The sequence below is a fragment of the Protomyctophum bolini genome (assembly GCF_963924005.1).
Source record: "Protomyctophum bolini genome assembly, chromosome: 13".
NCBI classification, from domain to species: Eukaryota; Metazoa; Chordata; class Actinopteri; order Myctophiformes; family Myctophidae; genus Protomyctophum; species Protomyctophum bolini.
Genome location: NC_137874.1, coordinates 28,342,388 through 28,366,800, shown reverse-complemented (window position 1 = coordinate 28,366,800; position 24,413 = coordinate 28,342,388). Strand labels below are relative to the sequence as shown.

Sequence of the window (24,413 nt, the reverse complement as noted above, 5' to 3'; positions counted from 1 at the left end):
TCTCCTGTCATAGCTGACAGACAGACTAGATGCTTTACTGACTGTGACCGGTGCACCTCCTGCCTTGATGTGTCCAGCATCTGACATGGGCCATCTGTGGTTTGGCCCCTATCCCAACAGAGCCTGTTCTTTTTGGCTACAAGAGGCCATAATCTCAAACGTACCTGGGTTCAAATCCCTGTCATGCACCCAGCATCACAGCAATGCATTATGTGCAATCAGCTGCTTTATTCTGGGAAGCAAGCGTGGCAATTATCTATCCAGTGTGAACTCATGGCCGATGCTGTGTGCTTTGGTCAAGCGTCATTAAGGGTATATATACAACACATCCACCAGCTTCTTCCCTTTTTTGTAAGATACATTTTCTTTGTGTTTTTAGATACACCAGGAAAATGGCTGTAGTGAAGATGGGGTGTACAGTACACTGTACAGTACAGTATCTGACACATTTCTTGAGTTGGCCTCGATTCCAGGAAGTCACAATCACGTGGTCAGTGGCTATTCATTAATAGGTTGAGCCTCATGTGTCTGGCCCCCCTACCAAAAAGCTGCTTCTTGTTCTGTCCATTGCTTGCCTTGCCTACATCTTGCTAGGCTGTAGCATGCATTTTTAACCATGTGGTAATGATTGTGTATTGATTTTGTATGGCTGCATTATTTTCCATGGAAATACCCAACATTAAAATGCATTGAGGTAGAGGCTAGTGAGTTTAGTAGCGTCATTGTGATTTTGTCAGCTCTGTAAAGCAGGTTTGTGAATGCATCTATCAGTGTTTGGAAATGACTCAGTATTTGCTCATGAGGCCACTTGAAATCAATACTTCTACAAGAAACCAGGGTGCTGTTAAGCTTTCATTTACAGGCTATATCTGTGAAGGGACACAGGAAAACAAACTGCAAAAACATTGTTCATGTGTATATGTTTCAAAATGTACAAAGAAAATCCCAACATATATGCTATCCTACATTGAAATATTATATTACAGTACTACTACTACAGTATCTATCTATCTATGATGACAAATTAATTTGAGTTAATACAGTAATTTATATCAATAATCTATATATCTGTCTGTCGTCCTTGCCCTGTCCGTCCGTCCGTCCGTCCGTCCGTCCACACACACACACACACACACACACACACACACACACACACACACACACACACACACACACACACACACACACACACACACACACACACACACACACACAATGCTATTAGGATGTTTTACACATCTCTAATATTCCTCTCGACTATAAAGAGGAACATTCTTTGTGTTTGTCTTTTTACAAAGAAATGTTTCTCAATACAACACAGAGCTCAAAAAAGATAGTGATGAGATGATATGACAGCAGTAATCTCCTAAAAAGGCAGAATACAAAAGAGAACTGCATAATGCCGGCCTGCAACCTTGTTCTGATGTTTTTAAAATGAAAGGCCTTTTTTGAAAAGTGTGTCGGCTGGAAGCTAAACCGACCCAGCAAGCATCGCAATCTGTCACATCTATGAGCCCTGCCCATGTGTGGTGCGTGTGATGTTAATGATGATGTAGTGGTCCTAATGTTGAGCACCATTTCCTTTAGAAACCATTTCAAAGTAGAAGACAAAGCGTCATCGGTCCATTTGTGCTCTCCGGTACTGTGTTTATGTATTATGTACATGGGGGGGACTTTGTATTTTTCATGGTTTTTTGGACCCTGGATGGAACCACATTCTAATCTGGATCATTAAAAACGGACAAGGGAGATGATGGGCAAATTAAAAGTCCCAGTCCTCCTGCAAACAGGAGCTGTATGCAAGCTGGTTGAAACCATCTCCAAACCATCAGTATTCAGCAGTGCCGTGTTCACTTTGTCTCTCTGCAGTTATTGTAAAATATAAAGGCAGAGGAGCCCAGTGGAGTAATATGTGTTCCTGATGGAACACGTTTTGACAACATTAATATTGTATAACGTCAGAAATTTTGACTGTTGTGTTGTAGATGTCAGTGTGTGATGACAGTGATATAAGACATTACTTCTTGAGAAGCCAGTGTTGTTTGATGCACTTTGTCAAAACTAACACAACTTACACATGGCCTGAATTCATCAATTGGTATTAAGTGGTAATGCCACACAGCTAGAGTCTGATCATTTTCAGCCGAAGGTTTGCCTTATACAGAGATAACAGATAAAAGGTATATTTCTTCTTGTATTACCACTATTTGCATATGTAGCCACCCAGGGGGTAATTCACAAAGCTGGCTAACTCACTAAGCTTAACTTCTGCTGCACTATGTAATACCCGGAGGCCCCTCAAACATTGAACATGCAAGTAAGAAAAATTGCCGTTCCATATTACCGTACATCTATGTCTGGCTTCCCAGCATTGTATGTGTTTGTGTGTGTGTGTGTGTGTGTGTGGGGGGGGGTCTCTAAAGAGTAAATCAAGTTGCTTAACTGCTCTCAAACAGTAGATACACAAAAACAGCATGATTCACTGAGGCTTTGTTTGAGGTTTGTTTTGCATTCAGAGTGAGTCTCACCATGTTGATCCTGAACAGTTTCATTATCCTATTGTTGCCACAAGGATGAAACCCATTTTAGGACATTATTATTATATTTATTATTATTATTATTATTATTATTATTAATAATGTATTTGTTTTTTGTTACTTGAGTCAGTGCTGCAATAACAAAGGTCCATAAACCATCTGACTATATTGTCTGAATAAATTTGACTTCAAACCTAAACTGGTAATGGTAAAATTGACCAACTAAATGCTATGCCAGTGTGACGGTCTCTCCAAGTTTAATGAGATACTCTCCCAGCAGTCCGTGGCCAAGAGACGGAGGCGAAAGAATAAGGCCCAAAACCAGACAGACCAGCATCAGTCTTTCCCTGTGTGAAGTGCGGAAGGGATTGCGAATCCCGCATTGGTCTACTCAGACACACTGAACGCTGCACCAAAAGCAGAAGAACCCCTATCCAGAGCACGACTCCATAGTCTCTCTCGACTGACGGATGCCAATGAGATAAGAACATTTCAAGTAAACTCTTGTAATAACCAGTCGGTTTGTTGATGCATATCGAGATCTCAGAAAAGTGAGATGGCAAACTAAGATAATGCTATTTGTGCTGTTCCAGTGCCTTCTGCACTTGTTATCCACATAATAAAATTAAATTAAATGGAGTCAAAATGGAAATGAGACACGACACACAACTGAATATTTTACATCCGCTATCTCACCTCTGCTCATAGTCATGCCCATTTGTGATGGGATCATTAAGATGCATTGCATACTTAACATTTAATTAGACATTTAACTCCCTCACTACGTCTTCCAACACGTAGGCTACGTATAGAAGGGAAGGGTGCATCGACAGAAATGTATACTTTGTTAGGCGACGGTAATATCACCCAATATTTATTGATGCATGCCTACTGTCTACACAGTATCTCCTTTTGAGTTACATGAACAATCAACTAATTGTAGCTTACATGTAACATTTTGTATTCAAGTGAAGGTTTTGATTATTGGCTCTTCGTAATTGTAAAACCTACTCTGATTCCATTTTGTATGTTTTCTATTATAAAGTCTATTCTGCTGTGGTTATGTCTCGCCTCACCTGTACTGATGGTGATACTCAGTTATTCCTCCAGACCGAGCTCACACTTGTATGGATTATCTGCTAAACCCAGCCTGCGGGGGCCTCCAACACAGCTGCAGCCATCTCAATCAGTCCAGTCCAACAGCCAGTAATTCCAGTGTCCATGATCCATGAGGTCGGTGTCTCCACAGTCACACACACCCACACCCACACACACACACACACACACACACACACACACACACACACACACACACACACACACAATGGCAGTAATGGCACCATGCGTCCCTGAGGGATTATCCATTGAAACGCAGGTAAATGGTCTCGACATTGAAGTGCACTTTCAATTTAAACTTGAATAGCCGTTGACATTATTTTTTTACCTTCAAGGGATTCAGTTGACGTTTTGTGACAAGTGATTAAGCAGCAGTTCTTGTGCCTTGCTCAAGGACACATGGGCTGTTGGGGGACAATCACTGCATGGCTGCTGCAGAAACCCAGCCTGCGACCAGTGGTGGACAGTAATGCACATTTACTTGAGTACTGTTACCTATAATTACATTTTTGGAGTAACTGTACTGTACTTGAGTATTTGTATTTTTGACTTTCACTCCACTACATTTCACAGACAAGTATTGTACATTTGACTATTGTACATTTGAATCCCTCCCTATCCCTAGAGCTCACAGTGCTTACTGTCACGTATTGTGAGTTTTTTTCAATACAGCAATGCATAAATATAAAAAATTATACTTTTATCAATTGTAATTCACTAAGTACTAAAGTAAACATTTGACAGAGCAACTTTCACTTGTAGCTGAGTAATATTTGACCACGAATATCTGAGACAAATACAGGGGTTGAGTATCAAAAAAATTAAATTAAAAAAAAGCAAATCCAAAAATGTAGAGCCAGGCACTGATGAAGGCTCATGGCCGAAACACACAAGCGTTCCTTTTTGGTGTGTGCAAATAAATAAATGGAAATGTTAATACTTTGTCCGCCATTTATTCAATTTATGGATGTGCTACCGTTTTTGAAAATGTTTAATTCCTATTTTTTGCTGGATTTGGGTTTAGCACTGAAAACCATTGCTGTGAAGTGCAACCTCTTTTTCTCACAGGGGTTGAGTACTTTGACCACTACTGCCTGCATGGTACCTCGTCTCTTTGACCGACCTGAGCCCTACATCAATGCTGTCATCATCTCAAAGAGAATAATTAGCTTTTGGCACAAATTACGCCTAACTATTATTATACGCAGCCTAAAACCAGCATAGGGGAGTTTGTGATGGCAGCGCTAATGTCCTTATGAACTTGCACCTGTGCCCGAGGGAAGGTGCAAGTTGTTTTTGAGTGTCTTTTTTAGGAAAAGTGTGTCGAAACTGTAAATTTGAAATGCTGGGGAAAAAAAAGATTATAAAATTTTTATTGATCCCCTCGGAAGATGAGTTTATAAAGCAAATTACACACATATCACATATGAATGTCAGCTTTTAAGCAAAATAACGGCACCATCATTTCCTCTAACTTCACCAGGAAAAAATTAAATAATATAAAAGATAAAATGAAATAAATTAAAATAATAATAATAATAATAATAATAATAATAACAGAAAAATGTGCACGGATTGGAGCCACAATTTTCTTTCTACAAACAACGAAGAGGTAATTGTTTTGAACAGAGCAACTATAAAATATCTATTATACCAACATTCCAGATAAATGAAATTTGACTTGTTTTAGACTTAGTTTTTGGATGCAAAATAAAAATATACACCCCTGGGACACATTGCTTGAAAGCACTGTAAAATTCTATGAGGAACCACTCAAGTAAGCACGACAGGTTTCCCCCGCAAAGAATACAGTGATGGGAGGGTATTAAAACAGCACAGAGAAACCGGTTGTGATAAATGATTTTATGCATGGGTAAACTCACTCATCATATCTGAGTAATCTCTCTCAGTGTGTCTCTGGAGATGTCTCTTGCCCTGTCATGCCTGCCTCTCTCCGTCTTTGCATTTATCCCTATACCCGAGCAAGTGCTAATACATTTACCTTAATAATAGCAGTCAAGAGTAGAGGTCGGTTTTTCACCACATGAACCTTTGTGTTCTATCCTGCCATATTAGGTGAACATTCAGCAAAAACAGATGAACATTTGGCGAAAATAGGCGAATAGCCTACTCGACAATGGCTGATCTACAAGCGCGCACACAAAGTGCGGCATTGTGTGCTTGTGATCTTGTTGCCATTTGCCCTATTTGACATACAAAGAAGATTGTAGGGTTTAAGTGGTTTTTAACCATAGCTCAAACAAACAGGCAAAGTGCTCCTCCAAATGAGAGATAATCTTTATGGGCACCATTGCCACACAAATGCCTACACCTCGCGCCCACTATGTACACACAGTGCTGGTCAACAGTGTTGCGGTTCTGACAGTCTCCTCAAAGTCCCTCTCACAGTTCATTCCCTTTATTCTGAGCTTAGTTTTGTAAAGGACACCTTCCCATGGTAGACTCTGTAGGGGTCTTTATGTCCAGGTGTCCTGTCAGTTCATAAATGGCATCTTCAACTGAAACGTACAAAGCAAACTAAACCGATGGAGTTTGGCTTCTAACATCTGAATGGGAATGTCTTTGGGTGTGGGGCAATAATCAAATATTAATACTGTAACATTGCGAATTGATGGCATCCCGTTTTTATATCGAGTACACGAGAATTCACTCTGGTGCAATCGAGAGATGATGCACTTAGAACTGACCACTGGGAGATTATCTCTCCTTTCCATCTTTATGTGAAAAGAATCCATTATTTCCATCAAACATGGGTATTCACAATGCCAATTGAAGCGAGTTAACACCACAAAAAGGGTGATTCTAGGAGAGGAATAAAAAAAAGTTATCACGTAAGCAAAAGGGAAACAATAAATAATAGCAGTGCAGGACTGGATTAACAAACAAACCCTGGATAAAAAATAGCAAAGAGTCTTTCAAGCACAGTCCAATGGATTATCTACAGGCCTGTGCTGCAATTCATTCAATGAGTCACCATTGGAGAAGTCCATCCCCCTTGTCAACAACAATATAATATAATATCAAGTCTACTTTAAGACAAGTGGTTAATTGGGCCATTTGAAACAGAGCAATTCACAGCTTTACAAAAGCCCCTTCCTTAGATAGCTGGTAGGGCACGTCAACATTGGTTAGGCCTACATTATCATGGCCAGTGAGCAGGGACTGTTTCCACGTACATTTTAAACTTAATAATGTATTAGTGTGTCCTGTGTCATGTGAAAGAAGAGCTGTCACGTAAGTGATCATTATTCAGCAGTTTCTTCTTTGTTTAACTCCATGTATTGTATACATTCTTTGCCTATACAGTATGTCACAGGGAAAGGACGAAAAAAAAGTAAAGAAAAGTACACAGAACATTACTAAGGAGGTGAAAAAAAATCACCTGGGCCATCGGCTCCTGCTGCCTGTGTACAGCAAACTGTGTTCTGGCATTTAATCAAAATAGATTTGAGTGCAGTGAACAGCAGGTTATTTGGAATGGGAGACCAGAAGTAGAAGAAGGCACAAAGGGATGCTTCAGAAGAGCCCATGCCAAGGAAAAATTGTGCATCTAAAACAGTTTATCAATGACAGTATGAACAGGTCAGGTCCTCTTTCTCCGGATTGTGCCCTGGGCCAGTGTAATAACTGGATGGGGGTGCACTACAAATACCCAACCTATGAACTTATGAACCTAGGATCAGGTACATCATGTGTAACAGTAATCTATATCTGGGATTCCTCCTTCTCTATAGCCTCGGTTAGTGCCATAACCTGTATTAGAGACTTGGCTGCCACCTTTGTAGAGGCCAGTGCCGTTGGAGGGAAAAATAGTTTGAATGATGTAATCTTCACGTAGAGGTTTAGGCTGCAGTGGCGGGCATGCAGCCATAGGTGTCATCTGGAGTCCAGGCCCTCTGATCTCCAGGATTGTGGTGTCCTTCTTGGTGCCTGATTCAATGTAGTCATCATAGGTCTTGCTTTTACGGGTGCTGCTGCGTTTGTAGTGGTCACGGGAGGACAAGTGTCCCGTCCTATGGCCATACCAGCACAAGATGGCAACTATAAAAGCCAAGGAGACAATGGCTGTGGCCCCACCGATGATCCCTGCAAGGGGCAACGTCGACATCTGTTGTGAATTTTGGTCCTCTGCCTGGTTTCCGTCCACGGAACCGAGCTCTGATGTCTCAGCTTTAGCACACACCAGAGCCTCGTCGTATTCAGGGTCTCCAGACATGGTCCTGCCTTTGTTCCCAGAACTTGCGGGCAGGGGCACCATGCAGATGATGTAGCTGGAGTGAGGGTGCAGGGAGGTGAGCAGGTACTCTCGGCGGTCGCCTCTTACCAGCGTTTCTGTGATGGAGCCCATGGCGTTGCTGGTACCCAGTCGAAGCCAACTGAGCCTGAAAGAGGAGGTGGGTTGTGCGACACTCCAGGTAATCCGAATGCTGTCGTGAGAGAGCGGCTTCACGTTGATCGCCATGTTCTTCCCGACGCCGCTGCTCCCCAAGGTGTAGTCCAGGCCGGAGTCAGGGATCCCGAGGCCAGGTCTCTTGGAGCGGAGGGTAAAGAGCGAGCCCTGTGGAGGGGTGAGGGTAGTTGAGCTGTCTGCTGACCCAGCACCTCCACCCACTCGGTCTCTGTTCCCCGCTGTCCGTACCACCTCACACTCCTCCATCTGGCTCGCCAGATCTTTCAAAGCCATGTCTCGTACCTTCTCAGGCCCATGGCAGGTGAGCCCCCGAACGGTGATGGCATTTCCTCGAGCGTGCAGCCAGTCGTAGAGCCAGCGCAGATTGCAGCCGCAGTGCCAGGGGTTTCCCCGCACCAACAGCTGTCCAAGACTGTCCAGGTCTCGGAACAGCCCGCGGGGCAGGGTGGTAAGGTTGTTGCCCGACAGATCCAGCCGCTGCAGCCTGCGCATGCCATCCAGTGACGCGCGTGGCATGTGGGTGAGGTCATTGTCCTGCAAGGACAGACGCTGCAGGTGGGCAGTGGGGAGGTTTACAGGTGGAGTCTGGAGAGAATTGCGCACAAGGGACAGCTCGGTCAGGTTGGAGAGGCGGGAGAACGTGTCGTCTGCGATGCGCTGGTTGGCCAGGAGGTTCCCGTCCAGGACGAGACTTCGGAGTGAGGAGAGGCCGCGGAAGGCATGGGTAGGGATGGTGGAGATACGATTGTCGTCAAGGCGGAGCTCCTCCAGCGAGGCGGGTAGTCCCGAGGGTATGCTGGACAAGTGGTTGCGTGAGAGGAAGAGCAGGCGGAGGCGAGGGTTGTCCACAAACGCATGGTCCTCGATGCTGACGGTGGAAATAGAGTTGTCGTCCAAGTGGAGTTTCTCCAGCAGCGGCATTCGGGCCAGGGCGGTACGGGGAATGGTGCGGATGTTGTTGTCCTGCAAATGCAGTTCTCTGAGTGAGGGCGGAAGGTGTCTGGGGAACTCGTCCAGCTCGTTGTCATAGAGGTAGACCACGTGGACAGCAAGGTGGTGCTCCAAGGAGGTGGGCAGGCCTGGGTTGTTGATGTGGTTATTTTGCAGGTAGAGGACCGAGGCAGATGATGGAAGGGGCGGGATGGAGCTCAGGCCACGGTCGTTACAGTAGATGAAGTCCTCATCACACCTGCACACCGAGGGACAGGCAACATCCCCGATGTATCCTTGTAGCGTGGCCGTGGCCAACAGCAGCATGTGGGCCCACAGTGTCAATCGAAAGGAAAACAGGCAGAGCCAAGACCTCCTTTCAACCACAACCACAGGTGCCATGATGATGATGAAGAAAAACTACTGGTCCTTCTTTTATGGGTCCCCTTCAAACCTTTAAATCAGAACGAGGAGCTGAAATCCTGGCACCACCACCCTGAGAAGAAAAGAAAAGAAAGAGGTATTTGTAAAAGTTAGACTTTCAGCACGAGTGAACACAAGTGTACAGTCAAAATAGATCAGGTCATTATTCCATCCTAAAATAAGGTTTTGCCCGAGTGCAGTTTCTCAATTTAACTTCAGCAGTTTCCAGAGAGAGGAGGAAAAGTGTTATTTTGGCGCTTGGAGATTAGATGTTTCGGAAAAGCTGACAACCCTGAACCTTCACACCCCACTTTCAAGTAGAGGGACAACAGGGACAAGAGTCTTGTGTGCTGTGATGTCTTTGAACAAAATGCATTAATGCTTTCATCCTCGTTACGACCTCAAACTAGTAATCAAAGCTAAAAAGCTTCTCATGCTATTTATTGTCAACTCACAATGTTTTATGTTTTAAATACCAGTATCAATCTTTTATGTATAACTTTTTTGAATAATGGCAGTTAGGTTTCAATGCCTCAACTGAATAAAACATGATGCAGATCAACCTTATCTATCAATGCAGAGGCTCCGGGTATTTTAAAAGCCACTCTGTTATCTCACGGACACAAATTCATAAATGCTTCACCTTTGCTTTTTAATCATCAATCATTGTAGGTTTTATCTCTTTGCACAGCCACTAAAACTAAAGCAAACAAGGACATAATTCATGGTAAGCCGTGACCACCTTTACGTTTGTGCTTGAACATTTTACATACAGTATTTACAGTATGTGTGTAATATACTCTGTATATATGTGTGTGTATGTGTGTCGCACGCGCACGCACGTGCACGCACGCACGCACGCACGCACGCACACACACACACACACACACACACACACACACACACACACACACACACACACACACACACACACACACACACACACACACACACACACACACACACACACACACACACACACACACACACACACAACCTCCCTCCTCCAGGATCTTGCATTAAAAAAATACATTATCTCTTCATCAGACTTCCAACCTCAGCCTCTTTATATCTTAATATAACCCCAGGATTAATTTAACCTTTCGGCATGCTGGTGGAGATAATGTGAATGTCACTCTTATTATCGCCATTAATCAACTTGTCACGCATTATTGTTTCGCAGACTCAACTCATTTGCCTCGTCTTAACCTCTCCTTGTCTGTTTCAGATGTGTGTCGATGACCATTTCATGCTGCTGAAGTCAGCCTCATTTATAAAGGGTCCTTGTGCAGAAATTCTATGCCTGCAATCGAATTGAAGCAAATGCATCAATTTAACGTCATTACTGCTGGCATCCCTGTGTATTCGGAAAAATAGAAAGAACAGATGTACAAGCTCACAATGTGTTGCACTGCATTATTAAAGCATAAAAACCTTTACCTATAGTAAAAGATAAACATAAATTGTGTGTGTGTGTGTGTGTGTGTGTGTAGGGCTTAACAGTGAAATTCATAACTTTCATGTTCTGCACAGAAATCGTGTGTGCTCTGTGCGAGTGCCGACATTTTGACTGTTTGTTGACAGCCAGTTATTTGAATCTCATACAACAACCACTTAAAATAACAGTTCATTCACTAAAATGTTTTAAGAGGTTCATGCAGTACATCTCACTCTCTCTCTCTCTCTCTCTCTGTCTCTCTCTCTCTCTCTGTGTGTCTCTCTCTCTCTCTCTCTCTCTCTCTCTCTCTGTGTGTCTCTCTCTCTCTCTCTGTGTGTGTCTCTCTCTCTCTCTCTCTCTCTCTCTCTCTCTCTCTCTATATATATATATATATATATATAGTTTTTAAATGTTGGTTTATAAAAAATTGCATTCTATATCTGCATGCTACAGATTTAATCTTATGTATTTTTTGCATGGATATGAGTGTGAATTAATGTGTGCCGTCTGTGCAAAGCAGAGAATATTTGGGTATGAAGGAGGCCTATAGAGATCAGGGGGCTCATCCAATGAGTCTGTCAGACATGGGGGTATCTGGGTCAGTCCTCTGAAAGGTGGATGAAAGTATAAAGTGAGACTGATGTGTTTCAGGGGGCCAGGTTTGGATTAGTGGGTCATATGTGATTCTGTGGATTAAGCAGGTGTTAGAAAGAACGACAGATAGATTAACTTTGAGCGTATTTTAGGCTCCTTTTTATTTGCACCATGGCTACTCATTGCTCAACTACTGTTGCACTTCACTGCATCCCTACACAATAGATTCCTCCATGTTGATTTGACTTTGAGAGTCGGTGCATACATGCATTCATAATAATCAATAATAACTAAATGCACCCAGAAGCAGAATGGTTCATTTGTTGTTAGTTGTTAGAAACTATAAGTCAGGTTTTGCCTGGAGAGATTTAACACCTTGTTTTCAAAATATCAGAATTAGCCATTCTTGTCATTTCTGTATGTTTTATTATTATTATTTGTATTATTTGTATTATGTGATGATTTCACTTTATACCTGTGTATTCCTATATACAGTACTACTATGCCTATATGGATGTCCTTGTGTGTAATATGACAGATTCATGCAGCAGTAATTGACTGACAGATGGTTTGCGGGCTTGCTGCCCTGCTTTTACAGACACCTGTACTCCATTAGGTTAATGGAAGTATATGAATGAATTTAAATACACTCCCAAACGGATATACCCTTGAAGAAGGGTATATCAGGTTAAAACCCAAACATGTGATTCCTTTTGTTCAGCCTGAACGCTGGCTTTGAGTTAATTAAATGAAGAGCATTCAGCGCACCGTACCTGTGTGCAATCCACCAAACTAAATTTAAAGTTGCAATCCGTAAGTTTCATGTCGTACAAGGCATTTTAACCCCGTGTCATTTTAGATTTGCAACATTCGTGGAAATCTTAACTAAAGTGAACATTTCTAACTCAAATGTTTGCCTCAGGAGGTCCCTGGAACCAAATATTTTGAGATGGGGGTCGACGGCCAAATACATGTCATTTTGGGGGTCCTTGAGATATAAAAGAAAAATAACCACTGGCATAGAAACACAAGTTTTTCTGAAAATAATTAGGATTTAGAAGACATTTGTAGAATCGGCCTCAGATCTTAATGGGTTAAATCAAATCTTGCATGTTGAAGACCATCTTGCGCTGTCCTAAGTGTCCTTCCCAACAACATGGTTTACATTTCAATGGAAGAATAGGGAGTCCAGTGACTCCAGTCCCACTTCAACCAATGGAAGAATAGGGAGTCCAGTCCCCCTCCAACCAATGGAAGAATAGGGAGTCCAGTCCCCCTCCAACCAATGGAAGAATAGGGAGTTCAGTCCCCCTCCAACCAATTGAAGATTAGGGAGTCCAGTCCCCCTCCAACCAATGGAAGATTAGGGAGTTCAGTCCCCCTCCAACCAATGGAAGTACAATTTGATTAAAAAATAATAATAAAAAACAAAAGGTTCAGGATTGCAACCTTAATTACATATACTGCATACACTGTAGTGCAATCCACTCCACAAACCAGTTCTTGCCTACTGGGTGTACTGTTTTATTTGTATATCTTTACTCTCCTTAAAGCCATCAAAACTTTCAAGGAAGTTGCAGAAGGCTGGTGATATAATTTTTCCTTTTACAGTATGCATTCAATTAAGGATTTTATGCATTATTAATGCAGCACTGAGGCAGGAGACATGCACTCTGAGATACTTCTACAATGACTATTACACTGTGCTGCATATTGCATACAAATCCATAGTGACAACATGTGTGTGTGTGTGTGTGTGTGTGTGTGTGTGTGTGTGTGTGTGTGTGTGTGTGTGTGTGTGTGTGTGCGCGTGCGTGCGCGCCTGGAAAGTATATGCGTGTGTGCGTGTGCATATGTCTTCCCAAGAGCGATCAAATTGCAAACATTGTCTCTTATAGCCCACATATATGGCTGCTGTCTGTCGCAGTTATCTGTATTCAAAGGGACCCAACACATGAGGCAGTGGATGGGGGTACGGGGCTGGGCAGGGGGTGGGGGGCGTGGAAATGGGCTAGCCAGACAGACAGCCGCCTCAGGCAAAGCACGGCACACACAACAGCTCTACACTGTCCAATACTGGAACCCAAGCAAGGAAGAACTGGATCAATTTACATGGATAGATAGAGACAGATTAGGGGGGAGGGGGAGAGAGAGAGAGAGAGAGAGAGAGAGAGAGAGAGAGAGAGAGAGAGATAGAGATGGGAACACATTGACTGTTGCCTCCCTCAAAAAAAAAATCCTCCACATAAAGATAAGAAACCAGATTCAGGGATGACCAGAGAGGGTGCCAATATATCAGGAAATCCACTTTACTGTCAGTAGCGAGGGGATAATTGTGGCACCCGGCTTATCTTACATGCCATGTCTACGAATGTTATTACAGACGTGCTGTAGGCACTGGGAGACGAGGTCAGGGTGATGCAAAACAGAGAAGACTACGATGGAAATAAATGGAGGGCTCTGAGATGAAAACCAAAACAAACAGAAAAGCCCGGAATACCATGCCCTATTTACCCCCTTTTTCACCATTGTACACAGGGACTGAATTGATGTCTTGTTTGGGTACACACTCTTTCAGGTCAGTAACTGACTGGCTTTTCATGCCAGCAAATTATAGAGAATGTGTTCAACTTCAATCCCCAACACAATCCAAAACAGAGGACAGTCTATTATTCATTAAAAAAAGAAAAACGTATAAGAGAAAACTACAAAGCACAGGAATGTCACAATTCAAAATGTATTAAAACACTCTCAATCACGTTCTGTAAAGTGAAAATGTGAAAATAACCCCTAAAGAATCCCTGATCTCTGTATCTGTATTTTGTTGATACAATGTTATTTTCAGCCAAATTAACCAGCCATTGCAAATGGTGAAATATGTATTTCCAGATACATATAATTTGATGCATTTGTGCACATTCTGCACTAAATAAATAAATGTAGATCTGTTTTCAAATAATCTACCGTATGGAAAACTGTAACAGAGAGTGGGTACACTGGCAAGTTTTGAGATTAGATATTTGCATGTATGTGTTTAATCACTTGAGCTCTACTTTTTGAAACATTGTGGTCAAAAATGTGAATGTTTTTTAACAGATTTTTTTTGCCTATAATGATTAAGCCCTAAAGGGATTTCCAGATTGAAAGTGTTTAAGTGCGTGAGTGTGTGTGTGTGTGTGTGTGTGTGTGTGTGTGTGTGTGTGTGTGTGTGTGTGTGTGTGTGTGTGCTCTTGTATGCAGGTCACGAGGCATTCAGGTTAAGTGACGTGACATCGAGCTCCATAGCACTAACATGCTCCGCCTGGGATTTCTACACAGCATCTGTCTTGTCATTTATCTATTTGCCCATCCCCTCTGTTGCTGTTACACTGTAATATCCCCAGTGTCAATTTAACTCTGAATGTCTGAACATTGACCTTACGGGTCCATTGTCACATTCTCAGAGAGCTAAACTGACACTCGGGCTTTTAGAATTTAAGGCTCTGGGATTTTTATTATTTATTTGCTCCATGTCTCTGCCACAAGAATCCCAGATAAAAATTAAATCCCCACCTCCCCAAGTATTAATGTTGGAAGCCTAAAGGCTTCTGGCCTCAAAATTCAGCAACACTGAGCATAAAGGTGGAAATAAACAAACACATGACATGAATATATGAATATAAATCCATACTATAGAGTAGGTGTCTGATATGAGTGGGTGGGTTACTTAAAAACGGTAGGCAATCTGTTACAAATGACTGACCTACTGTAACTAAGAGATTCGACTCCATGCTGTAATGTATTATTCACCATTATCATCTCCTAATTAAAATGGTGACACATTATTTCATGTTTTGTACAATCATGTTTTCATCATAATAAATGCATGCACTCATTAAGATGGGTTGCGTTGGGACAGATAACAGCAAGACAAAAAACAAACAAACAAAGCCAAGGTCCCACATGGGACTCACACTCTTTGATGAATTAAGGTGTATCAGTGTAGTTACACTCTTTGATGAATTAAGGTGTATCAGTGTAGTTACACTCTTTGATGAATTAAGGTGTATCAGTGTAGTTACACTCTTTGATGAATTAATGTGTATCAGTGTCGTTTCAAGTGTGCAGATGTTTCCGACTTCAACTCATCTCAACCTCGCAGTCAAAATATTTAGTTCCCCCTTTCTTTTCCCAGGTAAGATTGAATGGTAACTATTTATTTAATATAATAGGAGTGGAGAAAGACAGGAACTGAGGGCAAAGAGGGTGAAAGACATGAAAGACCACACATGGCTTCGACTGGAATCGAAATGATTATATTTCCACCACATCCCAAAAATATTATAATCAGAGTATTGAAATGCAGAATATTTATTTTAAATTGTTTTCTAGTGCTGCAATGCCCTAATAGCTCTTTTCCATGTGTACCATACTGTCTGACCAACCATGACAATTTGACCACACTATCTGCGGTTTTGTTGTTTGATGTGATTAAAAAAGGAAAAACATTTATGGAAGATGTATTGTGTTGTGACATTACGCTCCCTTGTCTTCGGTGGATTTGATGCACAAAACACCATCCTGACTCCATCAGCCTGACAGAGTTGTTATGCAAATATAAAAGTTGTTCTGGGAAATGCAATATACCTGAGTAAACTGTCAGTATTCCTACCAAAAAACTAAATCTAAAGCAAAACAATAGTCTGGTAGGAATGAAAGCTCAAAACGCTTCTCCAAGTAAGTTGCTGGCCAAATGACTACATCAAACAGTCCAATCATCTCAGAACTCTTGTCTTACATCAATGGATTTGGAAAATGCATTTAAATATGCCAATTTAGTGTACTTTTTACAGGAAATCTAGGGGGTTGCACATTGTCCAATATTTGCAAGTGCTCTCTGCTATATTAATGCAGTGCTGGTGAACTCAGGGAGTGTAAAAAAAATAGACCCAAATGGACACACATTTTGCTGTGTACTGTATTCGGGATAAACAAAGCTGACAGATGACCCAGATGACACAATGTCCTCCTCCCGTCTTAAGTGGTTTTATAGTCTGATGTATATTTTCTTTGTGCGATAGTATCGCTCAGTGAAAATGAAACACTATTAACGTCATATACGACAGTATAATTTAACTGTATGCCACTGTCTGACAACCCACTGTTGGGTCACGCAGCTCACGCTCCAAACACTGATGTAGGCTTCTTCATTCCTTCTACTTAAGAGGTTGCTTAAGCTTCAAGCCTTTTAAGAGTCTAGTTTTAAAGGCGGTCATTATGACATGATTGATGGTCACTAGCGATGCCAAACAACAACAACAACAACAAGGCTGATATGCTTGAAGGAGGAACATTTATCGCGCTTTATAATGCAGGACTTGGTCATCCGACAAGGTGAAGGGGGGTCTGGGGGATTTACAGGCCTCACAAACAGAAGTGCAGCGTGCCTTCTTGTTTAAGCACCAATGAGGCCATAGATGAAATCAGACATCTCTCCGTTATGCCAATTTATGCTCGGTCGTATGACGATGTCACATGCTGAAAATAGCTGATATACAAGCTGACAATACGGTGCAGTTGCGACGCGTTGTGAGCTTATATAGGCTATTTTCGGCCAGCAACAGCGCCGTACATACACCGAAGTATAAATTAGGATTTAGGATGACAGGGAGATGATGGTGATGCAATAGCTCATCCTGTAGGTTACAGAAGCAGTCTTTTCACTGGACGGTTCCTGATTTCATATCCTGACTGGCTGAGAATATCTGTGTGAGTGGTGTTGGGGAGGGGTGATAAATGCTCTCCCCTCCCTTAACGGCTATCATCAAGGTGCCCTTGACCTGAACACTTAATCCCCAATTGGTCTAGATGAGCTATTTAGCGGCCAGCAGACTGCTGTTGCTCTGGGACCGATCCCTGCTGTGGACGTGTGTGACTGACTGGTCAGCAGAACACTGCTCAAAAACTATCTGCAATTTTCAACTTTTCCCGGATAAATAAAAGGTTAAACACGTACTGCCTCATTCGCCTGAGACACCTTCACAGTCCAAACTCAAGTCACACACACAGAGATGTGTGCTGTATATGCAATGGCTCTTCATCTTGTTCACAGCACTCGGCACACTCATCCAGTGTGACCGTGAAACTCATTTGGAATCGACATTCGCCACTGAATTGATGGGAATCTTTTAAATGCTCCTGCCTGTGTGCTAAAGAGAAAACACATGCTAACATAAGTACTTTTAATGTCTTTCTGTTTTATTTAGGTGATCAGCAGAGATACATCATACAGCATAAGACATGAGCCACATACAAAACGAGGCTGTTATGATTATAGTCACCATGGTTAGGCCTCGATCCAGTCCAGAGAGGCCCACACATTTAGCCTGACAGATCTCCAGAATACAGATAACTGTCATTGTTGCTGCATGATCCAGAAAGCCCACACTGGCTTATCCAGAATGTGTTTTAAGCTCGAATATATTGTCAATGGAAATCTTGCATGTCGAAAACCATTACAAAGGGGGGGGGGAATTACCTTCATTGAAATGGATCCAATGTAGAATGTTATTTAATATCTCTTGTTAAGACCTTTCATTGGTTAAATATTTACATTAAACTCACAGACAGATATATCCTCTTTCAGACTGGTGTCCCTATTTTGGGCGTGTCAAAGAATATTAAAATATATATATATAGCAAAACATAGCTGATCTACAAGCTCACAATACATCGCAATGCATTTAATGTATAGTTATTTTCCCCACGATTGCGTACCACTGTCATACAACAAAGTATAAATATATATCAGTATATCATATATATATATCAGTGTTGGATTTCTCTCTTCTAAAGCCAGCAACAATCTATTAGATGTTGAGTCGATCTCCCCTAGGATTCTGGTCTTAAGAGTTGGAGGGGAATCCTAAAACAACCATGACAAACAACCAGGCAAAATCGACCATCTCTCAGAGCAACACACCAGCAAGAAGCACCATTTAGCATGGAAAACAATCAAAGAGCTGTCGGGCAAGAATTCAAACTCCACCATCCGAATCAAAGGAGGGTCAGCCAAAAAGCGTATGGAAAACTGGTCTAACCATTTTAAAGACGTGGAGACGGCCATATATGATGGCGTGATGTGTCACAAGGCGTGATGTCATGAGGCATGACCATAATATAGGCATGATGTCACGAGGCATGACCATATATGGAGGCGTGATGTCACGAGACGTGACCATATATGGAGGCGTGATGTCACGAGGCTTGACCATATACAGTATGGAGGTGTGACCGACCAACCGACAGGAACTGCAGGTTTTCATAGTAAACTGCGACCTACAGTCGCAACAATACTATATGTCACATTTTTCAGCGGACAGTCAACTGATTTTTATGGCATTCGCCTTTATTTTATATTTTTTATAGAGGGACAGACAGGAAATGGGGGAGAGACATGCAGTAAGGGCCATCTGGATCGAGAGTCGAACCCGTGGCACACTGCCAGACTTGGGCTACCGGCCAAGGTGCCTGGACCGCTGAGCCACGGCCCAGGCCAGATATTTGTGTTACGTATTAGTATAAGTAGTCATAAGTAGTATAAGTATGTCAGTAGAATATTTTCATCATTCATTTCTTTAAACAAGCTTCTATACAATAATTTGTTATCCATCCGTTTCTATATTCACTGTTGCAAATTCTACAGGTTCTTTTTGAACATTCTCTTTCTTTGGTTTTATTCCAATCCATATAATTTTATCTTAATTTTTTATATTTCTGGAGAGCACATTCTATCTGTGCTTTTTAAAAGTGCCATATAATTAAAACGCTATATAAATAACGTTTATTATCATTATTATAGAGGTTCTTCACCAGCCGGCTCTAGGCCAGCTGCCAAACCAAATAGCCATATTTTTAAGATGGCTGTTCTAGAATGGAAAACAGATGAGACACGGCCAGAACATCAACAACGTTGTGAGAATTAAGTAGGGGTGTTCCAGTGCCTCCAGACTACCACCAAACTGCTTGTCCACGAGGCAAGGTTTTAATTTGAGAGTATAAGGAAAATTCAGTTTCTCTATTTATCACTCTGTTACCAGCAGTCAGTGTGCCATTTCGCACGGCTTGCCAAGTAAATATCACACCGTTACATCTGCAACTCCCCCAGTACATAAACATCCCCCTCTTGCTCTATTTTGCATTCCTCAACCTCTGCCTTCTTAAACTCTTTACTGAGTTCAAAATATGTGTGCTTAATTCAACTGTCAAGAGTTAAATTAACACTCTGGATTTCGCTGTGTACAAATAAAATGGCAGTTCACTGGGGGTGTTTTGGCACTACATCAGCAGCCTGCTACAGTACATCAAGTTTGTGCAATCTCCTTATCCACTATACATTTTCCCTTGCCTTATTATTGCGACCGAAGGTCTTACACTTATTATTATAAGTGTGTAGAATCTCAAACTATAGTAAACTCTGGAGCTCGATTCATACTTCCTCGCACGATGGTGTCGCAAGTACACCTACAAGCTTGAAAGCGTCACATCACGACATGTTGTGAGCTTGTAGGTCGGCTATTTCCGCTGCCCGACGCCGTCGTGCCATGGAGCATAAATTAGGATTCATGTGTGACAGTGAGACAGAAATGAAGCATCAACAATCCCACTTCACTTCTTTTTAAATTACGTAAACAAGTTAACACAATATACATTGCAATTCACATCGCAAATGTAATATTCAGCAAAGAATTGGAGGCAGATATTTTATTAATATCATGCCGACTCAGCCATCACCATCAGCATAATGACAAAAAGAACCTCTCCCTCAGCATAATGACAAAATGAACCGGCCACCGGCTCCAATGAACCAGACACTGTATGTAAATGTCAGAAACCCACCTAGTGAATCAACCACTTTGGCCATCTTACTAAAGAGAAAAGAACACAAGGGTGTTTTTCCTAGAGCAGTGCTTCCCAAACTGTGTGGCGTAAGGATATTGCAAATGGGCCCGCAAATTATTGGCAAAACACTAAGATTTTTATTGTGCAACCAAACATTTCTTGGTATTTCTTCTATGAAACCTTGAAAAAATGTAATTCTAATACTGATAAATAGGAACTACTGTATGTTAGTTCCATTGATTCAAGCCGGCACACAATTGTTTAATTGATTATTAAAATAAACATGCTCTGAAAATCTGACCTTTTAACACGGCAGCTGTGGATAAAATGTTGTGGGATTTCAAATCTGCTATTCTCAAATAGGCAATGTACTGTATATAGGATTAGGGTTAAAGTTTTAAACAGATTTCGATGCTATATTAAATACTTTTTCTGGGAGACCCCTGGGGGTCCCTGGACAACACTACCAGAAAGGAGCCAATTGCCTCTTCTTTAATGGGCCACTGACATTGACGTTGCCCTGACTCAAATCTAGACTCTCCTGTGGGTCGCATAATGTGTGGGATGCTCACCTCATAAACCCATATGCCTGGGGTTCAATCAATCTGAAGTCTTCCTCCTGTACCTCTCCTACATAAGTCTCTCTCTCAGCTTCTAGATACTCGAAAGAAAAAAGGGGGAAAAAACTGCCTGCTCTCCTTAAGAAACAACCTGAAATCTTATGTTAATTAAGCTATGTATAATGTAAATATATTTAGTAGCAGGGATGGAGAAAAAGGGCTTAAAGTGGATGATGTTATTATAATCTCGAAAGTTGTAGATTTTATATTTAAGATACAGGGTTAGAAATTACTTTCTTTTTCTCAGAGGCTTTTTTACCTACATAATTGGTTTTCAGGGGCTTTTTTTGGGAGGGGGGGGGGATTACATTTTATAATAATGTTAAACATTCTTACAATTTAAGCAGTTGCAACTCCTTAAAACAACCTGATCTATAGAGGCGGAAGTGGGTAATCGTGTTTACTTGTTATTTGCTTTAACAATAACAGTCATATCGTCGCTGTTGGGAGGATACCAGTTTTTGTGTTGTTTCGAAAATATTGAACCAATGACCAAGTATCAAAAAACGCTTCAGAAAAAAGCTCTTAACTTAACAGCCTCAACCTGTCTGTGAATTAAAGCACCTAACTCCTCCCCCTCTCCCCTGCGTGCCACGTACAGGCTGCTGCTGCAATCAGACATGGAGTGGAGGATAAATAATTCTCTTCGCTAATTTACTGAAACTGCAACTCTGTCTCTGTGAATCCCAGTCTTTGCAGAAGTTATTGTAATATTTTATTTTAAGTCCTGCTTATTATTGTAGGCCTATATAATAATGAAAGCAGTGTCATGAAGGGCAATATACAAATTAAGTCAGAATACAAACTTTGATGAAGCAGTATTGCTTTTTTCAATATAATGCTTTTTTCAATATAAGGCTTTTTCATTTCCTGAAAATTTTACATTTTGGACTTAATAATAATAATATAGCATGTAAAAGTAGTCCCTTGATTTGGGTATTTTGTTCTGTGTTTCATTCGTCTAAGGACTAAACATGTGTGAGGATGTCTTGCTTGTTCACTTTTGCTTTCAACTTTGAGAGCTGCAAGCTTCTCCGGCAAACGGGAATAGGAACAGACTGTTCTCCTGACATACAAGTACCTAGTACTTCAAAGTGAAAGCCACACAATCAAACTGCTTCATGTTTGATTAGGGTCTGTTGTGAAGCAGTTTTAGGTGCTTTCCACACGAACGGCTCGGGCTGTTAGCCGCACAAGTTTGTAAACGTCCATATTGCGGTTATGTTAATTATGTATGTAGTCCAGACGAGAGCGGTAGAGCTCCGGACACCCAGAGAAAGCTGCGTGTATTGTAGGCTAAATGCATATGTGGCATAATCATTCAGTAGGCATGCATGGGCATAATGAACTGTAGCTGATGTTTTTCTTTCTTTTCATTAGAAATCATTACAATTTGAATGATTTTACATAGGCCGCCGCCTACTAATTTTCTCATATATCCTCTTCTGCCAGAAGTAGGCTACAAAGTATAGGCCTACATTACTACATAAGCATGAGATTAATAGTTTGCAGATCTTAAAACTCACAACGAGGGGCGGCATGATGCATCGTGAATTTATGAGTTTGACTTTGGAGATTGAATATATATTCGCTGGTGCGCAACACCTCTGAATGTCAGATAATTGCTTGTTTAGATTGTGCTGCCTGTATCTTGTATTGCCATACTAATCTATTCTACACTACACCATTTAATAGTAACAATAATGTAGAAGATCATCCGTTTTTTCTTGTCTTTCCAGATTGGTAATCACCATAATTTAGGCTATATCTGTTCTCCGAAAATAGCTCATCTACAAGCTCACTGCATGGCTGCAGATCGGCTATTTTTGGAGAAGAGATTTATAGACATTAGGCCTATTTGCAAATTATATAAAATAGCTGTGAGTGATACTGGAACTGGAAAGCCTGGTGACTTGAGGTTAGTTTGTAGGTGGCGAGGGGACCATTGCGTCACCGTTTCAGCAAATAGAAAGCATTCTCTGTACACAAACTTTCCCACTCTGGAAGGTGGTTTAAAAATTAGCCGGTTAAGTCCCCCAAAACGCTGTCTCCGTGTGACAGAAAGGGCAGATCGGCTAAATACTTCCCGGGGTAACACAGAATACGTCCTCATCTGGATACCCTCTTACTTTCTATCCATCTGTCTGTCGGACTGTCTTTTGACCAATTTAGCTGAAATTCTGAGGAATATGATCCCTCTTGGAGAGGACGTAGCAGAGTATGAGGCAGTGGTTTGTGTCCCAGCTCCGGTCTACGGTCTTGCTCAGCCCCTGAGCAAGACACGTATCCTCAGATGCTCGCACAGGCACTGCCCCTGTACCTGATACTTAAATGCAGATATTAAATTACACTGTATAATATGCTGTCACTGATTATGACAGAGATATGACTGTGGAGTAAAGAGATTTGGCAGCTATCATCATGATTGAAATGAGTAAAAACAGGCCACGAGTCAGCAGGACCCTTTCTACATAATGAGATGGATTTTTGATTGATTGATTGATTGAAAATTGTATTAACAGATTGCAGAATAGGTACAGTTCAAGGAAGGTTTGGTGTTTTAGTAGGGCCTTGCTGGGATGTGGATCAGAAGGAGTTAAAAGCTAAATCATTTCCTGGTCCCATTCCAGTTGGGCTATAAGCCATGTTGTACAAATAACGCTCAGTCCAAAAGTGATCAAAATTGCTGATAAAACCATTGCTGTACAAAAGACGGCTGAAATGTTTACAACTGATGGACATAGTGGGAGTAGGACTGGATAGAAGACAATGCTTGCCTAGGCTTTCAATGCCATTGACTCCATGTTGCGCTGGAACACCTGGTTCATTGTTTGTCTGGACAAAGATGTATTAATAACATGCAGACTCAGCCAACACCCTCAGCATAATCACACAATCAACCAGCAACCAGCCATTGGCCAAGGTCATTGTAGTTTTAAATGTTTCATTTGTCTTTATTTTAACCGTGCAAACGGCTCCAATGAAAGACACTGACTGGAAATGCCAGATGCTTGCCTAGTGAATTGGCCATTTGGCCATTTGACTAAAGTGAACAGAACACAGGGATATCTCACACTTTACTTGAGCATGCAAATTCATACATGTCATTAACGCTTAATTAATGGTGAATAAATGATCAACTCATACATTAATTAATTCTGAATGTAGCGTTAACTCATCATTAATTCTTGGTCCTCACCATTAACCAATGGTGAACTTACCCAAGTGTAATATGTCCCTATAGTTAAGGATGTTATTCCACAGTTCCCAGGGTGAGTGTTCATAGAGAGTAGGAGTAGCAAGGATGGTGGGTCTCTGAACGACCACCAGAGACCCACCCTCCTCGCTCCTCCGAAGAGCACTCATCCTGGGCATAGAAGAGCACTCATCCTGGGCATAGAAGTGGAACTGTGGAAAAATGCCCTTAACTAGTAATGATATAT

General features: G+C 41.6%; 1 protein-coding gene across 1 annotated transcript in view; it reads right to left on the bottom strand.

Moving 5' to 3' along the window:
- Positions 1-7,290: 7,290 nt before the first annotated feature.
- flrt1a (fibronectin leucine rich transmembrane protein 1a) overlaps positions 7,291-24,413 on the bottom strand; it is a 70,241-nt gene continuing 53,118 nt past the window's right edge. The window contains exon 3 of the mRNA XM_080780550.1: positions 7,291-9,511. Within this exon, the coding sequence (XP_080636676.1) occupies positions 7,363-9,417 (2,055 nt within the window). The 5' untranslated portion in view covers positions 9,418-9,511 and the 3' untranslated portion in view covers positions 7,291-7,362. The remainder of the gene's footprint in view (positions 9,512-24,413) is intronic.